This window comes from Diadema setosum, chromosome 5 (assembly GCF_964275005.1).
Source record: "Diadema setosum chromosome 5, eeDiaSeto1, whole genome shotgun sequence".
Taxonomy (NCBI): domain Eukaryota; kingdom Metazoa; phylum Echinodermata; class Echinoidea; order Diadematoida; family Diadematidae; genus Diadema; species Diadema setosum.
Genome location: NC_092689.1, coordinates 34,515,457 through 34,543,444, shown reverse-complemented (window position 1 = coordinate 34,543,444; position 27,988 = coordinate 34,515,457). Strand labels below are relative to the sequence as shown.

General features: G+C 40.5%; 1 protein-coding gene across 1 annotated transcript in view; it reads left to right on the top strand.

The window, feature by feature from the left end:
* Positions 1-23,935, top strand: part of LOC140229328 (phosphatidylinositol 3,4,5-trisphosphate 3-phosphatase and dual-specificity protein phosphatase PTEN-like) — a 39,086-nt gene extending 15,151 nt beyond the window's left edge. Inside the window, 11 exon segments of the mRNA XM_072309604.1 lie at positions 2,053-2,137; positions 3,132-3,176; positions 6,796-6,970; positions 12,840-12,924; positions 12,927-12,946; positions 16,868-16,931; positions 16,934-17,021; positions 17,023-17,065; positions 18,143-18,250; positions 21,210-21,431; positions 22,977-23,935. Of these exon segments, the coding sequence (XP_072165705.1) occupies positions 2,053-2,137; positions 3,132-3,176; positions 6,796-6,970; positions 12,840-12,924; positions 12,927-12,946; positions 16,868-16,931; positions 16,934-17,021; positions 17,023-17,065; positions 18,143-18,250; positions 21,210-21,431; positions 22,977-23,147 (1,106 nt within the window). The 3' untranslated portion in view covers positions 23,148-23,935.
* The last annotated feature ends 4,053 nt before the right edge of the window (positions 23,936-27,988 follow it).

The window sequence follows — 27,988 nt, the reverse complement described above, 5'->3', positions numbered from 1 at the left end:
AAAGAAAAAGGACCGCCACTTGTACAGGTGAAAGCATTTCTTTTGCTTTGATGCTGATTGATAGACAGATATGGTGTAGGGAGAGAGTGAGAGAGAGAGAGAGAGAAGTGTAGGAGGCCATCGTATTGTAAAGGACTTCTATGTGATGACGGACTTTCAATATGTCAAAAGTCGACTTTGTCGGCTCGCACGTCACTGCCTTTTTTCTCCTTTTTTTTTTTTTTTTTTTTTTTTTTTTTTTACTGGACCGGAATAATTGAGCAGAGAATGGAGAAAGGGAGGAGAAAAAGAAACGAGGTGGGGGGGGGGGGGGGGGAGGAGGTTGGAAAGAAACATGCCCAGAGGGATTTGCGTTACTGCTGTAGACAAAATTTCTTGCATTCGAGAGACAGCACACTCTGCAGATACAGCCTTGGTGCCAACGAGACTACTGCACTAGTTGACATTTGCCAAGGCAGTTCCAACTCATTCGCACTGCGTTCATTACAGTCGAAATGGTTAAATTCAGATTGTGTTTCCCCTCTCCGATTCAGGCGCCACATGCTCGCGATATGATTTTTTTTTTTTTTTTTCTGCTGCGAATTTTGATGGTGTTGGTATTGGATGATGTAATCTTGTGATCCGTACATCTCTCATGTGTGCCCCGCACAGCTCTTGTCCCCCCCTCCCCCCCCCCCCCCAAGTAAACCATTGCACTAGTCCTCTTCTGCCTTTTCTCTGTTCCTCACAGACCAAACACTTCCAACCCTGGAGCCAATTTCAGGATGTGACATTTACATTGAGTCCTTTCTCTCTCCCCCTCCCGTGCTTTTTTGTTTCTTTTTTTGTTTTTGTTTTTCTTTATATGATGAAAGTAGAGACTGCCACAGAATCTTGAAATGCCCCTGATGTGTACCCCCCCCCCCCCCGATTCAGAGTTGCGTAAAGTAATGTGGTTTGTTAGCCGCCTCACGGAGTAATGACAAGACAGAACAGTGTGAAATGCCTCCCCCGGATACCATCGCTACAAAATGGGTCATGCCACGGCGAGCTGTCAAAGTCCACCTTGTAGTCTTCTCGCCTGAATGGTTTTGATGTCAACGACAGTTTAACTGCAAGGTGGGGGGGGGGGTTTAATGGGATAGTGAATAGAATTATGACAATTGTATGTTAATCACAAAGTTGTTATGTTCATGTGTGTGTGTGCATGCTACGTCAATATGCTGTGATTTGAATTTGATCAGAAGTAAACAGTATTAATTGTACCTCATTTGTACTCTTGGTCTTGACATTGCATAGCATTAGCTGTCGATGGGTTTATGTTGTGCTGAACCATTCTGATTCTATGTACTGAACTGGGGTTGTAGCATGCTAAACTACTGTATACGCTATAAGTTTCGCGTACATAAATTTTCGCGAATTGCCGATGTCACACATTTTCGCGAGTGGTTAAATTCGCGAATGGGGGACCAGAGAAAATATGAAGTGGCAAAGAAAGTGTGAATTTTCAACTTACTAGCAACGAATGCTACCACAGCGACTGGGCTGTGTATACTAAATGTAGTAATCGTTAGTGAGACGTGGACATGCATAATATGTACGTAAACAAGCTTAATAGCCAGTATGGTCTGTTCGGTAAGCTGTAAAATGTTCGTATCGTCAAGGCAAGGGATTCATTTTGGAAGGTAATATTTCGCGTGTTGTTAATTTCGCGAATAGCTCCCGACTCGCGAAATTCGTGAAAATAAAACCCACGCGAAATATATAGCGTATACAGTAATAGTTGTGAAGATTCTCGTAAATCTTGTCCCACAAATCACATTGCTCTCGTTAATATTCAGATATGTGTATGTGACTGTATCAACTGTTATGAGTGCCTACTAAAAACCACTATTGTTCTTCCTACTGACAGCGGAGATGCAGTATATCCTGCAAAATAAATATTTGTACTGTGGTTGTGATGAATGTAATTTCCTACTTGAGAGTGCAGTATCATTTACAGCATGTCATGGCAAGCATTTTCCCTCCTTATATGATTGGCTTTTTTTTCCTTAATGCAATGGCCTCCAACAGATATTTACCCGAACATTATAGCGATGGGCTTCCCAGCTGAAAACCTCGAAGGCGTGTACAGGAACAAGCTTGAGGACGTTGTCAAGTAAGCATTGAATAAGAGAGAGCGTGAGGAGGAAAAAGGGTGTACAGAGCAAAATTTAGGCACTCTTGTTTCTTCTCTTTCTTGCCTTTTCTCAACAATCCATCAACAATTGTTGTAGAATTGCTCAGTCATTTTCAGATTTGAATTCAGCGTGCAGTTGGTCCACATTGGTTGCCTCAAATCTGCATGGTAATATGACATCTCTTGTTTATGATTCCTAAAAAAAGAACTTATTATATAATTACGCAAATGTATATATATGCATGGCTATATATACATAGTACATATGTATGCATGTATTTAAGTTGTTATTCTTGATGTGGTATTTAAAGGGACTGTACAGTACTGGTTGAGGTAGGGACTTATGCTTTGAACATTCCTAAGTGAGATAATGAAAAGCCCCTTATGAAATATGAAAGAGCATGTAATTTCAAGAAGGATTAAACGTTTATTTGATGAAAATTGGTTTTCAAATGGCTGAGATATCCAAAAAAGTGCTAATAATAAAAGGCGACATGCCACAACTTTATTAGGATCTCTTTGTTTCACCTTGTTTTGGATAACTCAGCCATTTCAAAACCGATTTTCATCGAATAAACTTTTGATACCCCTTAGAACTGCATGCTCTTTGACATCTCATAGAGTGGTTTCTGAATATCTCACAAAACGTTGAAAGCTAAATCTTCACCTCGACCAGAACTGTACACACCCTTTAATATGTTGGTATGGAAAAAGTTTCTACAGCTACCCTCTTCCACTTCTCGTTATTTGGTGGTGTAGACAAAAATTTTTAATTGCAAGGGACTTTATTGTCCAACATTTTAGTGAAAATTTTTTTATTTTGAAATCAACCTAGAAAATAAGCGTGTATATTTCATGAGGAAACATTGATATCTTCCATATTAAGTGAACTTTTTTTCTCCCTCATTTTCAGCAGGAACTGGATAAAGATAAACTGTTCTCGTATCAATTTTGCTCTTGTTTCTGATCACAGGTTTTTCAATGAAAAGCACGGAGAGCGATACAAAGTTTACAATTTGTAAGTATATATCCATTAACTATGTGACTTATTGTAAAATACATATTTATGCATGGAATTATGTAATAGTGTCCTATGGGTAGTTCAAAACTTAACTAACAACATCGATAACAACAGTAGTACAACCTTGAATATTACATGAATGTGTTAAGAAACTGTGTTGAAAGATAAAGTTGTCATGTATGAGAATTACAAACTGAAACAAACAGCGATGTCAAGAGCTTATATACTGATGTCTATTAAGGGGAATAGAAAGGGGGTATCTTAGGATGTTATCAAATATGTGGAAATTATCCCTGATTAAAAAAAAAAAAAAAAAAAAAAACAGGCATAGATATAAACATGTGGGACTACATTGTACATGTAACGACTTGCCTCTCCTACGACAGCAACCATGTGAAGATTGTGATCTGCTTCCAGGGTTATTGCACCAATGCACAAAGATGAAGATGAGGCGTGCTGTGTTAGCTTACATTCGTATTGTAGAGGACTCCCTTTCACTTTGGAAGCAAATTATCAACTATTTGTGTTCATTTTCTTCACTCTAGATATTGTACATAGAGATGTGGTACATCACTGCAGAATGATTTTTTTTTTTAATTTCTCCCAGTGGGCCCTTTATAGACTTGATTAATCTTGATCATGTACTGCTGTAGATGCTGAATACAATGTATTTTTAAATGATTTTATTTTCACAAATTTTTTTGCGAGTAAAAAAGAAAAGATTGTAAATTTATCAATCCATGAAACTATTGACGAGCCTGTCTATATGCATGCCTATACTGAAATTATCTTGCAACCCCCGATTTGCATAATATGTGCCCACAAAATATTTAGCAGCATAGAGTACAGTATTTGGGGTAAAAACAGCACTCACATTGTCAAGTGTCGAGACCACAAATATTCTGTGGCTTAAATACCAAGAACAAAAAAGTGAAAAGCTGCTGATGACCTGCTTTCATCACTTGACCTATGACCTTATTCGAAAGAACCCGCTGTAGTGAAACTTTCGTCATTCATAGTGCAGACAGAACTCCGGAGAAATGATGCAAGATATATCAGCAGATCAAATCTTCCAGCCTAGCCAAGATAGCAACATCAACGACTGTAGATGCAATGCCCACTGGCCATAAACGTCACATACAGAGAGCAAAGCGAGGCCCATCCCTTTTACATTTCCTTATGTTGCCATGGTTACGATATTCCATTTGTTGTGCCGTGCTCAGCATACCTGTAGCAAAGTTCAGGTAGAAGATGTCGTAGGCGGCATTCAGCGCCTTGTATTGGGCAAGGTGTGGAGTGGGTGGGTAAGAATAAAATATTCAGAATCACCAGTCAGTTCTTGAAAAAAAAAAAAAAAAGTAAGTGAGAGAAAAAAAAATGGGCATGAAAACTCTATTGTGCCTGTAGAATACAAGAACTTATGAAGAAATAACTTTTCAAAACAGACACCAGATGAAAAATGTGGACAGTGATCGACATGTTTGTAATCTCATCCGGCATAATGGGGCCTTATACACCTGAATATGTCAAATCATTCTGGTTATCACAAATCATAAAACTGTTCTGGTTATCACATATCATAAAACTGTTCTACAGTGATACTTTATGACTGTAAAATGAAAGTCAGTCCTTACAGTGGAAAAAAAAAAAAACGCAATTTGGAAACTGTTAGGAAGCTTCTGAGTATTAAAGGAAGACAAATTCCTCTACACAGACCCACCCTAACCAGAAGCCTGAGATGATTTCTTTCCATACATAAAAGAAAGAGAGACCATCTATGTTACTGTGTAGTTTGCTGTGTAGGTCACCGGCAATTTGTGAATTGAAAGCTGGATCAAATAGAATTGTCGGACTATGGCAGAGCCGTTGGTGTGGAGTTGTGCAAGGGAAGCCTTTTCTTCCGCACTTTTACAACACGAGGACAGAAGTGAAACAAGTATGAGAACTCAAACATGAAACACATTAAATCTCTCATGGGTGTTAACTTCAGAGAGCTGTAGAATTGTTGCTGTCAATGTGTATGAAATATAGTGTGTATGTATATGGGGGGGGGGGGGGGTGGTGGAATTACAACAAATGTGAGACCAGGGAGGGAAGCAGTGCTGCTTGACTTGGTCGTCTCCTTGTGGCTGCAAATCAAAACTTTGCGTGGGCGTTAGTATTGGGTCATGAGTTGCAAGGCGATGCTCTGCGAACGAAAGCTTTTGTGTGTCGTATCAAGATGCTGCTGAGCTTTCATTTGTTACTGATCTTGTGTATATATGTATGTGTGTGTGTGTGTGTGTGTGTGTTACATGTAAATGTGCGTGGGAAGTAGCCCATGCTGCTTGCAGCCGCGATTGACTCGGCTTCCTTCTGCTACACTTACCTTGGATCTCCCACAAATGCATTGAGTTTTAGTCAGGTATGGATTCATCTTTGTCCAGGGATACGAAACTACAACACATGAACACGCAACGGCATTGCCCTGGTAATAATGCTTCTGGTGGCAGTGTCTCTGTGTGGGGGTGGGGGAGGGGGAGGACGCCTCTGAAACACATCCTTGATGCAGATGATTGTGGCTACATTACATTTGCGTTCAAAGTTAAATCCAATCATTTTGTCTTTGTTCCAGGTTGGAAAAATGATTTTACTCACAGTATGAATGTATGTAGTAATGATCAAGAAACACCACCGTTAATAGTTGTGATGTTTAATAATTACTGTTAGTTTGTTTGGATGTATACATTCTGTGGAATGGTGAACGATAAACCAGGTGAGGTACATTGTATCCCTCGTGGGGATTTCCAAAGGAGGCCAATCAAATTTGTTCACTGCTACTCAGAATAGTGCCTGAGATGAACTTCTGATGAATGAAAGATGATATGATATGAAGCTTTTTGGTAGTCCATTAAGTTGTTTTTACAGATCACACGTGAAGTGTCGAGTAGCTCAATATAAACATACAATCATTAACTGTGCACACAACACATTCAAAGATGATGACCCCATAGAAAAGTGCAATAGAAACTTTCAGGCATTTCACATTGGGTGCTACAACAGTCGTGAATGCATAGAACAGTATACTCCCTGGTTTCATTCTTCCAGTTACATGGGATATCGAAAGTGGCAGTTAGGTTGCAAATGTGTGTTCAAAAAAAAAAAGAAAAAAGAAAAGAAAATGAGGCTCAGTTCATTCCCTTTGTTGAGTAGATGAATTGAAAAGGAGCAAATCAAAAGTCAAACCCCTTCATTTCTGTTACCCCCCCCCCCCCAAAAAAAAAGCCAGTTATGGGGTGCCGATGCTGATGCTCGGGAACGAGGAGTCGTTGTGTGTGACTATGTTGTCATGCAGTGACTACATGACACAGTGATAGCAGTTGAAGAGTATCTCTCTATTATGTGGGTTGTATTATTATGCCCATAATGGACAGATAAACTGATGACATTGGTGTCATATACAGCTGTATTCATGTATCCTTTATCTGCATGTATACCTGCAGGATGAAATATCTGGAATATAAGCTGTATTTCATTGGTATGAAATGTACGTATATACATCACTCAAATCATTCCTAAGGATCTGTCTCAGCATCTATTGCTTCCCCCCCCCCCCCCCACACACCTCTCTCTCCAGGTGCAGTGAACGTAATTACGACACCACAAAGTTCTACAACAGGGTGGCCCACTACCCATTCGATGATCACAACCCGCCTAGGTTAGAGCTGATCAGGCCCTTCTGCGAGGACCTGGACAACTGGCTGGGGGCCGATGGGGCCAACGTGGCCGCGATACACTGCAAAGCGGGCAAGGTGAGTCTTAAAGGGACTGTACAGTACTGGTTGAGGTGAGGATTCAGCTTGTAATGCTTTGCGAGATATTTAGAAACCACTCTATGACATGTCAAAGAGCATACAATTTTAAGGGGAATCGAAAGTTTATTTGATGGAAATCGTTTTGAAATGACTGAGATATTCAAAAACAAGATAAAACAAAAAAATACTAATAAAAGTCGTTGCCTGTCAATTTTATTAGGATAGCTGTTTTGGATATCTCAGCCATTTCAAGACCAATTTTCATCAAATGAATGCTGAATCCTTCTTGGAATTACATGCTCTTTGATATTTCATAAGAGGTTTCTCATGATCTCACCAGAAAATGTTATAAACCTGGCGTTAGGTCTTGAATGAAACCATATGATCCCTTTAAGGGTGACTGTCTCCCTTATACTGAAGGTATCCAGGCTTGGGCCTTCTCACAGTATACAGTTGCAGTGAAGGTGACTGCATTGGTTTGAGTCGTTTTGTGTTTTTCTTACCACTGAAAAAGAAGAAACCTGTCCTTAAAAGGGAAGATTTTACCATTTGAAGAGTCTTGAGGCCAATTTTCAGAAAAAAAAACACAAAAACACACACACACACACACACACACTACTACAGCACTGGAAAAATCACAGAGCACAAAATGAGAGCATGGCGTCAAATGGCAGATATAGATATCAAGATAAGGACCTGTTGTGACAAATTATACTTTTGCTTTGGCCACATACCTCAATATTTTCTTGTTTTTTACCGAATGTTGAAAGAAAGCAAAGAAAACCCCAAGTCCATCAACTAACTACAAATCAATCAGTACCGAAGAGAAAGCTTGATGCTACTTTGGGCTACCCTCGTGCTAGTTGGATATATGCGTGGCATGGCGTCAACTTCCTCAGTTGACTTTGGTGGTATCTTCGGCTTGGATCAGAGCGGTGCATTGCTCCCTCGGCTCTCCTCAATTCACCCTCCTCCCCATGCGGTCCGTCGAATGGCACGGAGCGTGCAGAGCATGCAACAGGTACAACTTGAGAGACAGAAAGAAAGAAAAAAAAGTGGTGTTGGTATGGTTTACACTCTCTGAGTGTGACGTTAAGCTCTTGTAGGTCATAAAAACCGTGAATGGCGCGCCGGGGCGAGCGAGAATGATTGCCTGAGTCACCGTGAGCCTTGATCTGGTGGATAGGAAGAGATTCAATATCCCATTGTGCCCTGAGACACCTATCGACTCCTGACATCAAAAAAAAAAAAAAAAAAGAAAGAAGAAGAAGCTTGCAATTAGATCATTCCCAAGCTGCCCTGTGCGAGATTTGCCCTCATGTCTGGTGTCCGTTACCATTATTTTACTGGTAGAAGCATTACTGTAGCACTGGTCTGCACTTTCTTGTTATCTTCATTACCATTATTGTACTTCTTGTTTTCTTCTGGCAGATCGTCATACCGGCATATCAGAACTGGGTCAAATTGATCATTAGGAATTAGAACTCGAGGATCATACTCTACGGGCATTTGGTTTTTATTTTGGTTCTGATCCGATTTTAGTATCAATTGTTTATGTAATGCTTTATCTTTCTTTCTTCTTTTTAATTGATTCTCAGTAATGGATACGAGTCATTTTTTTTTCCAGGAGTAGTTAATCTTATGTTCGTTATAAATTCTAAGTTATGGAGACCATCTATCAGTATCCAACTATTGTGTTTGTTTGTAAGATAATATTATCCCTTCAAAATGAGCAATTAACCTGATTTGTGCTCACTTTAGTGGGCTTTTGATATAAAAGAGGAAAGAGAATAAGCAGAATTCAGATATACAGGTGTATGGCTGTAAAGTTTATTCTTTGTAAGGGCACGAATGACAATATAAATTGATACCTATTTGCATTTGTCTTTATTTTAGTAATTTGTCATTCATGGCATGGAAGACACTGAAATGTATTTACCAGGAAAAAGCAATAATCCAAGCGGAAAGAGCTTGCTCGTGTATTGTCTTTCTTATGAGGCATACGTGTCATCACTGAGGACTATTGTTTTTTTTTCTTTGAAACATCCGTTGAAGATGAGTTGATTTGATGTCATTGTAAGTGAGAACATGCATTGCACTTTCTTCACATTCAAGAAGAGGAACACGGATGGTGTGCAACTTTTTGAGTGTTTCTGTCCGTATTGGAAGAGAAAAAGAGCAGGTTATGCTCCAACCCCCTTCCCTCCATCGTGCCCCATCGTGTAAACTATGCGGCATACCTTGAGAGCCAGCATTACGCCCCACTCAGGAGAGATCTTTTTTTTGGGGGGGGGGAGGCACAAGGAATAGTGAGGGAGCTCTGGCAAGTGTGCCTGCAACCTGTCGACTTACTCATCTCTTGGCACAGTGCCCCCTGCTCCCCGGCAATATTTTAGCCCCACATTTTGCGCCGGCTACAGTGAGGAAGGCGGCCCTGCGGGAGAAGCGCTGATGTGAGCGTCACTCTCGTGATTCACAGCAGTCGCAAGCCAGCTCCATGCCCCCACTATTCGGTTGCCCCCCCACTATTCGGTTGCCGTTTGCCTGCGTGCGTCGTCGTAAGTTGCACCTGTGCTACTGGGTCGAGCAGCGTTCACAGACCTCGCCCAGGAAGAGCAGAAACACGCGAAAACAAAACAAACCACAAACCCACCGTAAACGTTGCGATGTCATAATTTTAGAAGGCAGAAGCCTGATTTAACACCGTATGAAGGTCTCTAAACTACACCCGCTTTCCACTTGGCTTTCAATTAAGCAGTATACACATGTATAATGAAATGAAACATATGAATACAAAAAGTAGGTTCACAGATCACCTGTACACTATATATTTGAATTTGCTTTAGATTTTTCTTTGCAGATTTATTCAGTATGACCCTCAAACTTGCTTTGGGTTTTGCCAAAGACCAGCCTTACTCCTGACAGACGTGCCACTCAAATTCTACATGTAGGAATTATTTCATACTGAAAGAAGGTATTGTAGTAAGCATTAAAAAAAAAAAGCAAAGCAGATTATTTGAATATGTCAGACAATTGATATACTAGTTTGTTGTATTTTATGTCATGTCAAGAACTAGTAATGTTGATAAAATTTCTAAAAACAACAACAAAAAGCACAGGAGCTGAACGGCAAAGGTCATTAACATCATGTATTGCAATAATTTGTATAGCTTGCTTGTAGTTTCGCTGTAAAACAAACAAACAAACAAACACGACCTTTGGTTGTGCAGCAGACCATTATTTGTTTTAGCAAGAAATACGCCACAGACACCATTCTATGCCACATGCCTGAATCGCTTTGTTTCAATCTCATCCTCATAGCCTCTGGGCAAATTTGGCAGTTGAGTTGCAGCGAAAAGTGTGCCATTTTCTCCACAAGGATTCATCAGGAGTGGGAATGTGTGTGAAGAGTTTATTATAAAAAGGAATGAAAGTAATTTTGCACTCTGCAGCCAGGGTGGCATAAGCTGCACCTGTCTATTGCACCTGCTGATGGGAGCTTAGGAAACAAAGTGGCGGCAGATACGGTAGCAACATTCTCATATTTGGGCAGTCCTTGTTCAACCTTATTCAGCCGATTAATCAGGGCCCCGTTTTATCAAAAGATCGTTTTTAAATTTCCTCAACACACAGGCTTCCATACACTTTTGATTGAAATCAACTACATAATCAATTATAACTCTTCATAGAACAGGGCCCAGTAATGACAGTCGGCATAAGTGAAGCAAGTTGATGATGATGATGATGATGATAATAATAATAATGATAATAGTAATGATAATAATAATTAATAAAAACAATGATAATTAACACTAATAATGTATTAGATTTTAATACTAGTAATGTACTCAATACTGGTGTTTCTAATTGCACCATTTTCTGAATTACAAAATAGACCAGGATTTACATTGAGAGAGGAAGAGTAAGAAAAAACACCCATACATTTGTGAACTTCAAACTGACACCAAAGAACACCCTCCTTTGCCTGACAACTAGGCTGTGACTTGAACTCACCACAAAATTGAATGTTTGCAAAGAATCCAGTAATTTGTTTTAGAAGAGAAGGGCCATTACAGAAAAAGCTTGATCATCATATCTCTGCGTTTGTAATTAGATTCACATTTTCTTTGGTACATCCTCCATTGATACAAAGTCTTGACTTGGTCATACAATGCTCTGCACTATGCCAGCGTCTTTTTTGACTGCCGGTGTCATTGGTGACCCATGGGGCTTAAGGTCAGATAGCGATAGTTTTGACTTGCCGAGGAACCTGCTTGTTGATCGAAGAACTTGAAACACGAGTTGTAAAGTAGCGACCTGCAGCATCACGGGGCATGTTGGCCTAGGAAGAGACTGGAACATCAGTCTCGTGTTGCCGAGCAGAGAGTCCAGTTCAATGCTGCGAAATTTCCTTAAACTTTTTAAGCTCTTTTAGGGCTTTGCGGCTTTGCGAGCTCGACTTTGGGAACGGCTAGCGGCATGATGGAGGACAAAGAAGACAACAGATCCATAGTTGAGTGCCATCCAAGACTCGTGATCAGTAGAGAGTTGAGAGTGTGGCCAGCTCGATGGATGGGTTGAACGTGCTGCCTAAACCCAAGAGAATCTGCTCCACCCATAAAGGCTCTAGGGAGGCTATCATTAGAATCGTCTACACGCACATTAAAATCACCGACAAGACTAATGGAAGTGATCGTTAATCATAGCAACCTCTGCAAGAGTTAGAAAGTTGTCGAGGAGCGTGCTGTCAGAGATGTCATTAAGTGCTGAGGGAGGGAATGATAAATGCATTACAACTTTGATAACAGAAGATGTCAGGTTGATTGTGAAATCCAGCATCTCAAGGGATAGTAAATCCTCACAAGTATTTTCAGTTCATCGAGCTGTAGATCTATGGAGAACAAAAAAAAATGCCACCACCTCCAGTAGACTTCTGTGATCTATGAATGAAATCATAATTAGGCAAACAAGAATTTAGTTGCAATGGATAGAAAAATTACCCTTCATCAACGTGAATACACACTGATTATTCAGTGTTATAGTAACAGCCATGATAGAAAGTTATGGCTTACATACTTGGGTTGGACTTGAACCAATAACCTGATTGCTAGAGACAGACGTCACACAACTATATCTACTAGACTTCCAAGTTTTGAACTTGCTTTTATGTAGGTCCCATCGTATTTTTGTAAAATTTGTTCAACTTCAAATGTAATCTTGATATTGACCAGTTACCATTATGGCTATCATGTGCATATGTTTAATTGTTGTTGTTGTTTTGACAATTATGCGTATTTGTGGTCATATTGTCTACACTATTCCAATACAGAGCTATGAAGATGGAATGCATTTGATTTGAATTTTTACTATGATTGGTTTAATGTTGTTGGCCGATACCAGGCTTGCAAACCCTCCTTCATATGTGTTTAGGTAATAGCTGGCAAAGCTGTCTGTTCAACTGTTAAAGAGCATTTGAATCATGAACATGCACCCAAACGCAAAGGACAGAAACATCAATGACTATGAGGTGGCTAGAATAGATTGCTTCTATGATATATGCAGTGAAACAAAAACTTTTTACCGCTGTGAATTTTACAAAGTTACCCCCAGTGGCCAGATCATTCTCATTCATCTGCCCGCCTTTCACAAGTCTCTCCCTTTTCTGTTGCCATGGTTACATTGCCACAGCTCGGTGTGGACGCGAAGCTCCGTGAGATGGGCCCCTCGTCGAAGCCCTACGAGCTCTGAAAACTCGATGAAAACTTTAATGCGGCTGTATTTATAGGGGTATTAAATGTACTTGTACGTAGTTGTTGCTGTGCCGCACAGGGATTCATTGTTCTCTCACGATATCTTACACTTCCAGGGGAGGACCGGGGTGATGATCTGTGCGTACATGCTGCATCGGCGGCTTTACCAGTCAGCAAATGAAGCCTGGACTTTCTACGCCTCAAGCGGACCAAGACAGGAAAGGTGGTATGTGTATTGTATGTATGTATGTGTGTATGTATGTGTGTGTATGTGTGTATGTATGTATGTCTGTATGGTGGAGCCAAGGGGTTCAGAGCGAAATAAAAATGGGCATAGCCATCAGGTCCTGTTCATTTGCAGGATGATTCCAGACAGTCTTCCAGGAAAATGGAAAGTATTCTCCCATTATCAGGGACTGCTAGCATCTCTTTCATTACAAATAACAAAGTGATCCCTACTATACAGATCAAAAGTGCTTACCGAAATTGCAAGTCATTTTGGAGACATTAGTGAAAATCTGAAATGTGAAACCGGAAGCTTGAGCGCGTACAAAATGATGCTTAGATCACTTATACTTTGTTTTCATCTTCTTCTTGGGTGCAATTGCTCAACAATTGAAACCTATCAAATTTCAGATCCTATTGGAGCCTTGATATTGTTTTTTTTTAGAGAGATTTTGTTGAAAGAGAAACTGGGAGCATTTTCTTCTTGACGAGTAAAGAGCATTACACCATGCTCATGTTAAATCGAGAAGTTAGAGTGAAATAAGGTCATTGGAAAGGGAAATGCTTCACTGAATCTGGACTGAAAGTGAGGAAATGATGGAATCTGAAGTTTCACATTTTTCTCTTCCAAATCACACCTCTGGTGGTGACTGTAGCATTGCTCGCTGTATGCGTGCATAACTTTACCCACTTTCACATTTCGTGTGCCATTTTGATGAGGTTTCGTCTAATTTCACTCTCTTAATGACAGTTAATGTGAACTACTGTGGAATAACACTTTGATGTTGCACATCCTTCGTATATTAATGACTGTGTGGAAAGCAAAACCATACCAAAACTTATACTGTAAAACATGATATAGACAGCAGGCACAGATATAAGATGTGCTCATATATATTCATTTTTTGTTGTTGATAACAAAAGATCTATTTTTCTACGTTATTCTTAAAATTATACATCAAAATGTTATTCCATTTCCTCGATCATAAACAGGAAAAGGACAAGTCTTGCATATACATGTACAAGGGGGGAAAATACATTCAGCACTGCCTTTTTCGCAGCTTGAAATTTCCGCGAATTGCCACTGGCATTTAATGCATATGGTGTAGACAAGAACATTTGTGTGCATTATAATTTTGTGAATATTGGCTCTTGCAAAATTTGCAACATTAAAATGCGCGCGATCATTTCTGGTTTTACAGTATACCTGGTCCCTTCAGTATGATTGGCAAAGGTTTGTCTGATCTAGATTTTCGTGGCAGATTCTAGCGAGAAATCACAGATTTGGTCTGCTTTGCAGCAAGTCATCCATATTATGTCACCCAGCAATCAATGTGAATGACACAAAGAGCAAGTTTATTGGCCCCTCCCACTGTGGGTGGGGCCAATGGTAATGGTCATATGCCAAGCGGTGAAACCCCTTCCCCCCTCACCCTTCTCCCTCCCCCTTCCCTTCCCCCCTCCCCCCATGAATAAGATCATGGAAGCCATAACTGCCAGTTCAGTGAGCTTCTGCTTTTCATGATCACCCAAGTTGCCAGTACGGAACAGACCCAAGGATGGGTGGATGGATGCCTTTCATCATCTTATTGTTCACAATCGCTCCTCAGTCTCTGAGAATGAATGCGTAAGGTCTTGTTGATTCTTCAAAAAAACGGTTTCACATACATCTTTAGGAAATTTAAACCGTAGTAATTGAAAGGAAAGTGGTAGTGCTTTTGCCTTGTGGGTGGTCCATGCAAATGTAAGCCTGTGTTTTCACCATAAAAATAAAATTTAAAATCTGTTATTCAGGCCCTCATTCAAAGGACTATGTGTTGCTCTTTGCGAAACTGACAAAATATGTTTGGAATGACTTTGTTACTTTAAAATATGTTCCAGTCAGTGCCAGTTTGTTGTAAAGGCACAGATTGTGATTAAACTCCCTCTCACATACCTCCATTGAATTACTGGAAGCATTTAGGCCATGTTGCATTTATAGTGGGATCAGCGAATAGTAGCTTTCATTGTCAATGGTTTGTTTACTGCCAGCAATTTGCGGCAGACGAGCGAAATTAAGAGCGCGCAGTGTGCTGAAATAGGGCAAGATGATTGTCGACATCCTGCCGTTGTGTTGGCCCGCGTCCAAGGATTGTATCCCATATCCATTAGTCCCAGCTATAATCTTCCCCGATGACCACAAGCTTGTATTAGTGACCTCACTTTGTCGGCAGTGCCCGGTCGAGTTGAACGCCCGTACAGTCGCAAGCTACTAGTCATCTAGAGAACCATAAGGTGTGTTTATTCTGTGTGTATGTGTGTGTCTAAGCAGGCCTCTCTGTGTTTGTTGGTGTGTATGTATGTTTGTGGAGTATGAATTAAACCTGAATGAAATAGAGTCCTTCGGTTCTCTACTGATAATACGTCGCAGAGGGGTGTGTACCGTTTGAAATGGTGTCCGACTATATTAACACTCTCCAGCCTCTCAAACATTGACTATCGTTATGGCTCTTTCAGATGTTGAAGCGAGACAGTCTGCATCATTACGTTTTTGCAGTAGATAGCATGCTCATTGACGTAGGGCTGCCTGCTAATGTCATGTTTGACATATATCTGTGCAATTCTATCTTTCTCCCATTGTACATGTGTATGCGATGACACAATAAAAGAAGGGTGACAATACTTAGAGACAATCTTCCTCTCCAAAGGAGAGCGGGTAATGATGTCACCACTTCACAAGTCCCCCACTGACCTACCTTCAAAATGTTGCTATCAAAACATACTCTTTTGGCATGAAATAAAAAATATTGTATCAGAAGGCTGTTGTGTTGTAATAACCCAATTATAGTGACTCGATAGTGCCTCGTTTAGTTAAGGACCAAAAATGAAATTTTATGAATTGTTGTGTACATCCAGACTGAAGGAAGAGTTTGAAGGTGGTGATGTCATCACCTCAGTTTATTGCAAACTGTAAAACAAGGAATGTTCGTGTGCATTTCAATTTCGTGAATTTCGCGAGAGCCAAGATTCGCGAAATTAAAATGCACGGGAAAGTTCTTGTCTACACTATAAGCTTTGAATGTTAGAGGCAACTCTCAAAAATGTCATGTCACGAAAATATTGTGTTTTACAGTATGTGGTGACACCAATATCACTGATTCATAAAATTCTAAAAAATTTTTTTACATCTCCTATCATGTCAGATTCTGATGGGACTTTTGCCATTCTGTATATTTGATTTTGCCCTGTGACGTTGAAGTCATCCTGAATGTTCAAAAGATGCATGTATGTGAAGATGAAGCATAGTTTTCAGGAGGGCTCAAAATTCATCTTTAACCATTTGGAATTTGCTGCCAATTATGTCATTGAAAGGGTCTACCAAGAAACTTTTCTCACTGACGCGATTACGGGGATAATGAATTGTTTTAGAGTATTTTGAGATCAAGCATGTAGAATGATTTAGATCATAGTATACATCTTTAATTCCAGAAGAGCCTCCCGTTTAGTAGTGGATAGGTAGAACGTTACGTCATGATTGATCATTCCCTAGCAGTGGTATTTCCTAAAAAAGCTGCATGTGGTTCACTCTTGCTTGAAAGATTGATGGACACTTCTCTGGGCTTATCTGTCAATTATCTATTATCAATTTTAAAAAGTTATGTAACAACCACTATCAGATATATTTTCAGATTGCAGTACCGTCTGTTTACCATTTTGGCTAATATATTACTATTTTATCATTATCCAAGTGAAATTGTGTGATCACAGTGTTATTTCACAGATTTCTTATGCATCCATGTGTCCATTTAAGAACAAAAATTGATGGTTTCTGCAGGCATATGGAAGCTATGTTTAACCTATTAAGCGCTAAAGACACTATCAGAGAAAAGACTGACCAACCCTCTTTCAAGCATGTTTCACTTCTATCTCCGCACCGCAGGGTGTGACGATACCGTCCCAGAGGCGGTACGTGGAGTACTACGGCGACCTCATCGTCAAGGAGCTGAGTACAAGCCCACGACGCTCCTCCTCACGCGCATCGACCTCGAGACCGTGCCCATGTTCAACAGCGGCTCGTGCGCGCCGGCGTTTGTATTACCAGCAGAAGGTCAAGATCTTCTCCTCACAAGCCTATGAGGTAATGGTGTCGTTCTTTCTTGGCGGAACACAAACAAAAAGCCAACAAAACTTGTCAATTAATTGCTCTTCTCAGGGGTGTGTCAACTTTCCTTTGCAAGAGCCCACGCCCCAAGGGTATCTGATGCCTTGATGCCATGTTTGAAATTTGACACCAGTAGTAACGGTTACAAAAAGAAAAACAGATCATGGATGTACTTCAGTTGCACAACATGCACGTGCAGCTACTTACATTCTCTTCGACAAAAATGATACGAGTATTTAAGCACAGAGAAGACACGTGCTGTGGGTTTCATTTTCAACCTTCTTTTCAAATGGCATGAGAGCAGAGACTCCCCTCTCATGGTTTCACAATATCCCTTTGCCGAGTTCAACGGCCCGCAGCATTTTGCTGCTTTCATCTTTGCTCTTTGTGCACTGCCAGCTGAGCTCTCACGTGGGGCACTTTAAACTCCTCTTGGATGCCATTTTCTGCATTGTGTGAACATTTTTCCTTCACTGGAAAAGACAACAAAGGGAGAAGCAAAAGTGTCATTCTATTAGATGTCATATCCGTGCAAAAATGAACTACTGTTCGACGTATGTGTCCTGCAGAGTCGCTTCAGGCAAAATCAAGAGTGATTATAACTGCGAAAGCAAAAGTTAATACTGGAAATTTTCTCAAATCATTAGCGTACAGAGTGCTATAATGAAGCTAACAATTTGTAGTGGCATCACAACTTGTACTTTGCCATGACTTGAGTTCATGTGTTGTTTTCTTTCTTCCCGAAGCATTTACTAGTAATTTGATATTTATCATTGACTACGCAGGGCCCGTGTGAGAAATAATCATCGTGAGCAATTTTAAAGCAAAATGTCCTGTAGCACAATATGACAATGTATTGTGTTGTCTGCTTGTAGCCACTACTGGTCGCATTTGCCTCAAGCCTTTGGCTTTTTTTTTTTTCCTCCCTGACACATTTTACACTCTGCAGACATATTCTGTTTTTATGATTATCAATGAAGTGATTTGAATTGAATTGAATTGAATTGAATTGAATTGAATAATCCTCCCCTCCATCGTTGATCCCCATCGCAGGTGTCAAAACGGAGGGAGAAGTTTGTGCGGTGCGAGGTGCCCCTGCCAGTGCCAATATGCGGGGACATCAAAATAGAGTTCTTCAACAAACCGAACAAGTTGAAAAAGGTAATCATCACCCCCCTCTCCATCCGTCAGATGGCACTTGGTAAAGGGGTTCCCCATTTGACCCTTGAATCATTATCTCCAAAATGTCTCTTGTTTTTTTAATGTTTTTTTTTTTTTCCCCCAGAGTTTTACCCGACTGACCAACCTGAGCAAAAATGGTTGTAAAATCAATTTTCCTGATACATATTTTTTTTTCTTTTTGCACACAGATATGTTATTTAAGTGTATATAAGTATATGATGAAAATCTCATAATCTCAAAATCTGATTAGTTCGTTCTGTATCATATAACACATTTGGTTTAGCAATGGATTCCATTGTTTCTTCCATCTTGCAGCGTACTATGGGAATAAATTCTATCACAGTGTTTTTGATGGGTTTTTTTTTTACTGAAATAGGAAAGAGACGACTTTAGCCCTTGTGCATAGTGTCTTGGGATTGTTTCATTAAAAATGCCATTTTTAAGATTTACAAAAAAAAAAAAAAAATAGGATTGTAAACTGCAATATTTCATTGAGTCACACAGAGAGTAGAACATAGCAGCTGGCATATGAATATTGAACTCTACAGAATTGCACAACATGTACAACACCAACATACTTGTGTGGGGCAACTTTTCTGTAAGATGAAGCTCAAAAAAAAAAAAAAAAAAAAAAAAAAAAAGTTCCGGGTGTCCTCAGAATCAATCTTCTTGAATGGGCCAATATGATGCTATATGAGTAGATTGCCCTGCTTGGAAACCTTGTAGTATGCACAAAGTACAACTACATGAAAACTGAAGCAATTTTGAACGAGCCAAGTACGATCATCTACCCCACGCTACCAAGTCCTCCACGATGGTCACTTCCTGCAAATGATCCTGAACCAAGGGAGCAAGTCCTGTTAGGCTGTTACCGACTCGCCCCAAACTTTCGGTTTCACTTTCACAAGATGCTGTGATTTATGCGTTCATGACGTAGAACATGTGCGAAGCGGGAATGTCATGGACACGTCTCCCGTATGTTAGTCACCGGAGCACATGGAGTGCTAGTTTACTCTTGACCTTTGCAAGAAACCACCCTATTGTTGCTTCAAGAATGGCACGCGATGGCACGTCACCGATATGACGCCATCTGATCATCTGCTCGGGCGGCACAAAATCTTTTCTGAGGACAATAGGAACAATAAAATTCTGTCTCTGTGATGTGCGTGTTCCGTTTGCCTGCCTCTAGAAATATTCCATATTCCTTCTGCGAATAATGACCACTGACTTGGCACTCTGTTCGTTGTGATCATCGTTCACACTCTCCGTGTGTCAGTGACATTGTACATTTCATGGTCATTCCTCATCTTCTGTTAAGTCGTCTTTACAGATGAAGTTATTTAGGACCCCTCCCTGAGCATTCACTCGCTTGACCTCCCTGTGGTCGCAAATGGAAAGTTATTCAAGGTTTTGTTTTGTTTGTCCATCCAGTCATGGGAACGCCCCTATTCTTGGATTGCCAGAGATCAGAGGGTGATGACCTCATACATTTGCATGTGTAGGCCCTATTATCATTCTTCTTATTTTTTTTTTTTGGGGGGGGGGATGGCAGGGGTTGTTTAGTTCCCCTAGGCTCTGCTTTGGTTGATGATGAAGTTGATTTCGTGTATAGCTGTCTTGACCTGCCGAAAGTGGCATGCCGCTTTGTGTGTTGCCACGCCGCACGATTTTTCTCTACATATCCCGAAGGCATCTTATTGTCACTTTAACAATGAAGCATTGAATCTTATTCCCTGCGTACATATTGTATCACAAAATAAGGCAAAAGTGATTTCATTTACCCTATGTAAACTTGATCAGAATTGTCCGTTCTCTTTCTTTGTCCATTTGTGAGATAATGAGGTAGTTTCTATTCCCAGACCTTCCCTTCCCTTCCATCTGCCCCATCCCCACACTCATACATAAGCAGCACCCAATACAGTCAACCTCCGTTGTCTGGCCATGTTGGGACTGGCGCCCGTTCGGATAAGCAATTTGGCTTGATGTGGGAGAAACAATGTTTATGTGCTGTAATGCAGCATGTAACTGCTGACCCAGTGGTAGCTAGTAGGTAGGTAGCATACCATTGCAACGGTGTGTAATCTAAGCTAGCCTTCTTAAGATTATAGTCCCCTTTTTTTTTTACGGAAATTGAAACATTTTAATGTAAAATTCATAACAGGTTTCTGGTGGGAATTAACAGGTAAATACTGTGAGTTTTGTAGGAGGTGTAATTGAGTATGAAATCACTTTTTGTATGTGTGCTCCCTGAACGCGTCTGGATGATAAGAGATGGCCGCATAGTCGAGGTCGGACTGTATTCCATTTATTAGTGTTGTGGGGCGAGATCGGGAAGAGGGAGCTTCAGATGAGCATACATGGTCTGTCTCTCGCATGATAGTGGCCCCTCAACATGTCGGTCATCTGTTGAACAACGGCCTTGAGGCGAGAGCCGTCTTTCTCGGAATCCACCTTGAGTCACGGCATCGAACCCTCGGTCACAAGTCGATGACACCAGATTGCTTCAGCTGTGAATGCCTTCTTCCCCTGCCTCCATCTCTCTCTCTCTCTATGTGTGTATGTGTGTGTGTTTGTGTGTGTGTGTGTCTGTCTGTCTGTCTGTCTGTCTCCCATTTCTCATCATTGGTCAGCTGTGTTCTATGCCTTGACCGAAAGGTCAGAGTAAAGTCAATGTGTTGTCCAGATTGAGTGGAGCAATAGGTTGCAGATTAACACGACAGGTAATGCGTGGACTGACGGCGAAGTGATCAATGACATCTTGTTGAGGACGGGCAGGGGGGACCAGTAGGACGTAGGTCTGACTCAGACATGTGTGACGTAGGGGCATCATTTCTATAGGCACCCATTACCTGAACCTGAGATATTAAAATGAGATATATGTAATTTTTGGTAAACGTTCGGCTATACTTGTTCATGTTCTTCTTCTCTCCTGGAACAGGACCGGATGTTCCACTTCTGGTTCAACACGTTTTTCGTGGCCAACTCACCCAGCAACTCCGCCCCCCACCAGCGTCTTGCCAACGGGTCCGACAACTCATCGCAGTGTAGCGAGGACCTGGAAGTCCTCGACTCGGACTGCATCGTCCTCCGACTCAACAAGGACGAACTGGACCGCGCCAACAAGGACAAAACCAACAAGTTGTATTCACCCAACTTCAAGGTAAGTAAACTTCCTTCAGTCCCCAATATCTGTCTTTCATAAGCACTACCTACAAAGGGAAGCTGTTAATCTCTTTTTTTTTCCCCATTAATATGCTTGTAACTTTCTCTTTCATCTTCTGTCTGCTCCATCTCTCCCCCCCCCCCCCCCCCATTTACTTTCTGGTGCCTGGATAAAAATGAAGAGGTTTGTCTATCCACTTATCTAGATCTCTTTATTTCATCCTGAAAGTGAATGCATAATAGAGAGCAATGCCGTTTCTCAATTCGTTGCATTGTCCGTCTCAAGCGTACCTGTCTGCAGTGCACATTTGCTAACTCTTAACATTGTTTGGAGGGTTATAAAACTGAATGAAACAGAAACTTACCAGCTGTTAATCATCCACATGGTCGGCTACGAAAACACAACTTTGCCTTAGTCACCTGAGAGGGCGATGCTCTGGATATAAAAAAACAAACAAAACAAGTCCTCACAATCACTACCGTGGGGAATATCGTGGAGGGTTTTGATGAATACACCCGAGTTTGTTTTCCACTCTTGAGAATACAATGTTGTGAAAGTTTATACTCTTACCTCTTCAAAACAGCCTAAGTAGTCCCAAAATCCACACACATGAAAACAAAGCCTTTGGGGGAAACCTGTCGTCATCTCAGATATTACAATTTAGCCCATGAACCATTTGATTATCATACTACAGGAAAGTTTGTCAAATGGAGAGTTTCTGACACTGGGGCTTTGGCTAGCTCCATTAACCCTTAAGGGACAGAACCTTCCCACACCACAGCAACTGGGTGCCTTTCAGACACCTATGTGCTGTTACTTTCTTCATGAAGTACTTGTTGCTCTGTTGACCTTACATAGGAGAATGCTTTATGAATAGACCTCTTTGGTTCCCATTGAATCATTTTTGTCTTCTTCTTTGAAAGTCCCCCCCCCCCCCTCTCAGTTATGACTGACATAAGTTACAGTGTTTTAAAACCAAATAGGTCTATTCTTGGATCAACATTCGAGGAAGAATTCTCCTACTGGATGAAGTTCAAAACAATAAAAGAGCCACATGTGACAGCTCAATGCGAATTTGTTGTGTAACATGATATCCCCTTAGGGAAAAGAGAAATGTCACAGCGAAACGTTTTTGCTCACACATGCCTTTATTCAGTTTTTACACAACATGCCTCTGTTGCAACGGATATAGATAGTTATTTATGTTGAAGAATGACAATTATATTATATTTGTCAGTCAGGTGCAATATAAGATAAATGCCATCTCCCTTGTGTAAGTCCACACAAGGGAAATGACAGAAGACAGTTTAGTTTTCATTTTAAGATTTCTTTTAACCATAAAACTGCACTGGTCCCACTTGTGCCCTTTTTTGCAAGACTGATGGCAAAACATCTAGTGTGAATCTAAGTGAGCAAATTTCAATCGATTTGTTTTGAATCTCTGTTGCCTCATTCGTTATGTATAAGAAAGAATGTATAATGATATATATTGACGATGTACATCTATGCATTAGCAATATTGCATCCCCTCTATTTTTACAGGTGAAGTGTTACTTCAAGCGGGTCGAGAGCGAAAAGTCACGGAGACCATCAGGCGATAGCAACGACCGGTCGTCAGGCACGAGCAGCGACCACGAAAATAGCGATGGCGAGGACATATCAGACACAGACTCCGAGTCAGAATGGGATCAGATGGAAATCACGCGTGTATGACGCAGCGCTCGCCACAGCGCCGACATCTCAAGGACAATGTGCGGTTTTGGAGAACGTACAAGGCAACTCTGCGGATTGCACGCCTGCCTTTGCATGTTCATACTAATCTTTTTGACTGAGTAGGTAGTGCTGCGTCTCCCCACCACGACATATCCGCGACCTGTCCTCCAGCATGCATTCATGTCGACCAATCAGGGACAGCGATGCCATCGTGTGACGTCCAGTCCAAAAAAAAAAAATTCTTTGTTTTTGGCGTGAACTTCACGTTGCCGGCCATCGCAGAGCTATGGACTCGAATTGTGCCTGTGCGAATGTGGTTGGTTTGCATGGGATGTTATCATCTAGAAGAGAGGGAGCGGTTTTGGTGTGCCTAGCGATCGGGAGGAACCGGTTGTACCCTCAATAATTGAAATCCAAGACGAGTGGGGGAAGGATAACTCAGGTGTGGGTTGCGAAGGGATTCTCCCCTCTTGGAGAGAGCTTGGACAATGCTGCTCTGGAGAGAGCATCTCATCTCGAGAGACGACACCCCACTGCGAATCGCTGCAGTTGACTTCAAAAGCTGCAGCTGTAGCTCACAGAACCCCCAACACTCTTGTTGTCGAGGTCTACAATTCGGAGGAAACCGGAAAGAATGCCAGAAGATTTAAACTATGCCCTCCACTTGGCTGTTCCAATCAGTAAATCTCTGTTAGGAATACCTCAAAGACACTGTAGGGGTTTGGTTTCCTGATGCTCACAAGGGCTTAGTTTTTTGTATTCAACATATTTTGCTGAAGAAACCAAATAAGGGGGAAAGCAAAACCGTTCCAATGTTCCAGATTTTTCTACTCCCTTCCTGCCGCAATATTCAACAGAAGAAGGGACTGGAAGAAGTTCCATGTGACAGTAATTTCCATAGTTGGTCATTACACAGTTGACATTCTGATGTTGAAAAATGGAGGAAGAAGGTGATGGCAAGATCAGTATGATATTAAACTCTGAATCATGGTCATTAGATTTGCCTGTTGGCAAAAAAAAAAAAAAAGAATAATAATAATAATAAATGACATAAATGTCAAAAGCAGTTCCCTCCCTGCCCCCCCCCCCCCCCTCAGTGCAATGATCCAAAATCAATTTCCTTACGAGGAGAGGGAAATGAGACAGTGTGGTGCATATGAATGGACTCTATATGTTTTTAGATACTGATTGCTGCGCATAAAGAAAGTGGAAGGTCTAACCTTGTGATAGACACAATATTTGGCAATAGCAGTGGACTCTTCACACAAAATGGATGGGTGAAAATATCTCAGCGTGAAGAGATTTCTTTTACTGGCAGTGAAGTGACAATTAATTTTTTGTTTTTAACAAGTCATTTTATTTTAATTTGATCCTTTGTCATGGTCAATTTTTCTTCGATTTCATTATCTTTTAATTGATTTCATTCTTGAAGAAACTAAATTCTAAGAAGGGAGATGGAAATCTTTTTTTACCACGCTCTGAATTTAGATAGGGTAATATGAACGAGTTTCACAGCTTGTGTAATAAGGGCATGTACTTGGCAGTATAAGGTGTGTGTGATTTTCAACCCCCTTGCTTTTTATTCTAAACAGATTGTACGCCATTAGGTCACCACAGCATGTAGGTGTCTGTCTAGGTTTATATGAGAAACATTCTCACCTGAATGGACACAGTAATCACTCTTCACCATCTTGATGGGGGCTTGAGGGAACACTCGAATGCAATGCCAAATGTAGTTATGATAGTTTGAGGTCATGGGGACATTTGGGAGTTTTGCACTTCGTTCAGTAGTAGTGTGTTAATGAAAATGATTATACCTACGTGGAAGTGGGAAGGCTTTTATCGCTATACAATTGGAGGAACAGTGTACCCAACACGCAGACCTGTGTCTGCAGTTGTGTGGTACATAGATTGCCAAACCGACCTCTGTATTAAACAACTCATGAAAGTGAAAAATTCTTATCTGTATGCTCGACAATCAAAGGGGGCAGTGTGTCACTCATCTGTGATTAGCTGGGTGCCAGTTTATTTATTTTTGTGTTGATCTGGAATGTGGATTATGCTTGGTTCGCTGCGGACCATTGTGTCATGACGTTGCGAGAGATCGACTTTGTGATGCCGCGATATTCTTTGTAATTCCCGTTTCCTCAGAATTATGTGTCTGTTTGTGTCTACTTTGTGTGTAAGTCTTCATATATGCATTTTCAGAAAAATCCTGAAAGTAGTTTACAGGGGATATTTGGACCAGTTAAAAGTTAGTCTGATAAGAAAGAGTAAAATGAGCACCAGAATGAAAAATTTGATCAAACTTTGATTAATATTACGGAAGTAACTTGTGAAATTTTGTTAATTTTCGCTGAACAGTTCTTGAACCGTCAACATGAATACATAAATGAATGAGCGATTGATGTTAATGCTTCACAACTTGCCAAATAGTTTGTACTATAAATTTTCAAATTCCGGTGGTTTCGTTGTTGTTGTTGTCCAGATGCAATCATGCCCCAGTCTCAAATCCTAATTTAACTGACTAATCAATATTTTTGAGTTATGCAGCCATGGATAACATTACATTTTACACTTTTACAGCAGAAAACTTTATGTTTGTCAGCTTTTTGTACATGATCACAGTAAAGTTGATAACATTGTCAGCTCATTCATTTGCTTATTCATATCAACTGTTCTAGAACTGTTTTGCAAAAATTAGCAAAACTTAATAATTTCATAACTTCCGTGATTAACCTGTTTTGATTAAATTTTTCCTCTTGGGCTTGTAAAATTGTACTCTTTCTTTTCAGGCTGAATTTTAACTGGTCTGGAATTTCTCTTCAATCTTACAAAAAGCAAATTGCCTCATTCATGGAGCAAATGTAGCATTATTATAATTCGTTACATTTTGCATTTTGTTTGACTGTAAAATCTACACTTTCTGGGTTGCTGGAAGGGGGAGAAATGAACAATTGGTCAACTAATGATCCTTGCATTTCATGTCTATGTCTTTGGGCTGAAAGGTGCCCATGTCCAGACATTGCGTCTTATGTATTTTTCCAAAATTCTCAGCGACCAAACAGTAATACCGTAAACGGATGATTGATGCAAGTTTTGTGATATGCATTCCATGGGTTTTCTTTGCTACTATATGTTCAGAATATCTCCGGGTCTGGTATGATTTTTATTGTTTTGTTTCCCCCTCCCCTTCGTCATCTCGAATTTCAATTTTGTTCCATTTTTCCTCTGATTTGTAATTTATTTCAGTGTGTCTCGAGTGAATATAGCATGTGTGTAAGAACAGCATTGCAAAGTTTAAATCAACAAAGAGTTTAGTGTGGTACCCTTTTCTTACAGTAAGATTTTTTTTTTTAAATTCATTTATTTGTATTTTTAAAAATCATTTTGAGGAAGCATCAGCCTCTGATAAAATTAAATCTTGCTTTACATACAAGACAATACAATTCGATAAAAAACAGTGGACAAGTGCCCATCTTTCGTCATGAAACTTCTGGTTTCATGGCATCGAAAATTCCCCTCTTCTGGTCCTGCACTATTGTGACAGTGCACACCAGGAAGATTTGTAGAGGATGTGGGCTTGGTGTCTTCAAAGGCGTTTGGAAATCTTTCACCTGCTAAATTGAGTTTTGCTGCCCTTGTTGCCAAATTAGAACTTCTTGTTAGAAAAGAACATGGCTCTGCACAATCACGAAGTGTCCAAATTGTAAGGGGGGAAAAAAAAGAAAAAAAAAAGCACCAGTGAAGCAATCAGATTAACTTGTGGTTCTGTCATTTCTATTTAGTACATTTCCTCTCAGTGGGCTGATTAAAAAACAAACAAAACAAACGGTGGTCTCGGAAGTTGAACTTGAATTCATAATGCAAGGATGAGAATGCCAGTGTTGTTTTCCCTAACATCCACAAAGTTATTATTCCCCCATCTCTCGTTAGGGATTTAATGTTGAAGTACATCCTGGCTCAGGAATATTGAAGAGAGAAAAGAAAAAGACAATATTTATTGATACACCTGATCCAGAAGATAGTATGTGAGTGGTGTCCCAGGATCCATAAGTAAGGCCTTAAAAGTAGACAAGAGTTGTGTCGGCTCCTGATGACTCACTTGTTGTATACACCCACCTCTCTCCTCCTCCGTCACCATGGAGATGCCAGCATCCCTAGTGATGGGTTGATGTATCTTTTAGGGGGGATGTGCTTTCTCCCTTGGGTCGTGGAAGATGTTGTCCATGCAGTCATCTCTGTAGTTGTATGAGGAGAGATAATGTGAAGATGGCGAATGTGTAGCTTTTTTGTTTGTTTGTGTTTGTTTTTCATTTGTGCTATCTGGTATAGCGAAAAGGAAAGCCCCAAGAGGGCCAGATGTACAATGTTCATGCATGTTTGTAGTAGATTTTTGATTACATTATATTATGATGGTACTGCTGCTGCTCATTACATACACTCGATGAAGGTGTTGATGATGATGCTGATGATGATGATGTTGTTGATGATGGTGGTGATGTTGATTTTTGTGGTGGCGTTCTCAGGATGTTGACAGCGTTACTGTCAATATTGGATGATGGAGATGGTGATGAATATCAAATTGTGCAATTCAAATGCTTCTGCCATGTAGAGAACACATTTTTTTTTTAATTCGTTTGCTATGAAGTCGTGTCAGAAAGGTGTAGAGACATTGTCGTCACCAAACTCGCACTTGTCTAACACTTATGCAGAAGTTCTATTTAACTCAAAGCGTATAAAGATGCACCAAATTAATGAATGCATGTAGCCATATTTTCCCCTGTATCAGTAATGTTGTGACGTTCCGTGCTGGTTAGGGGCCTTTGTGTAACCTTCAG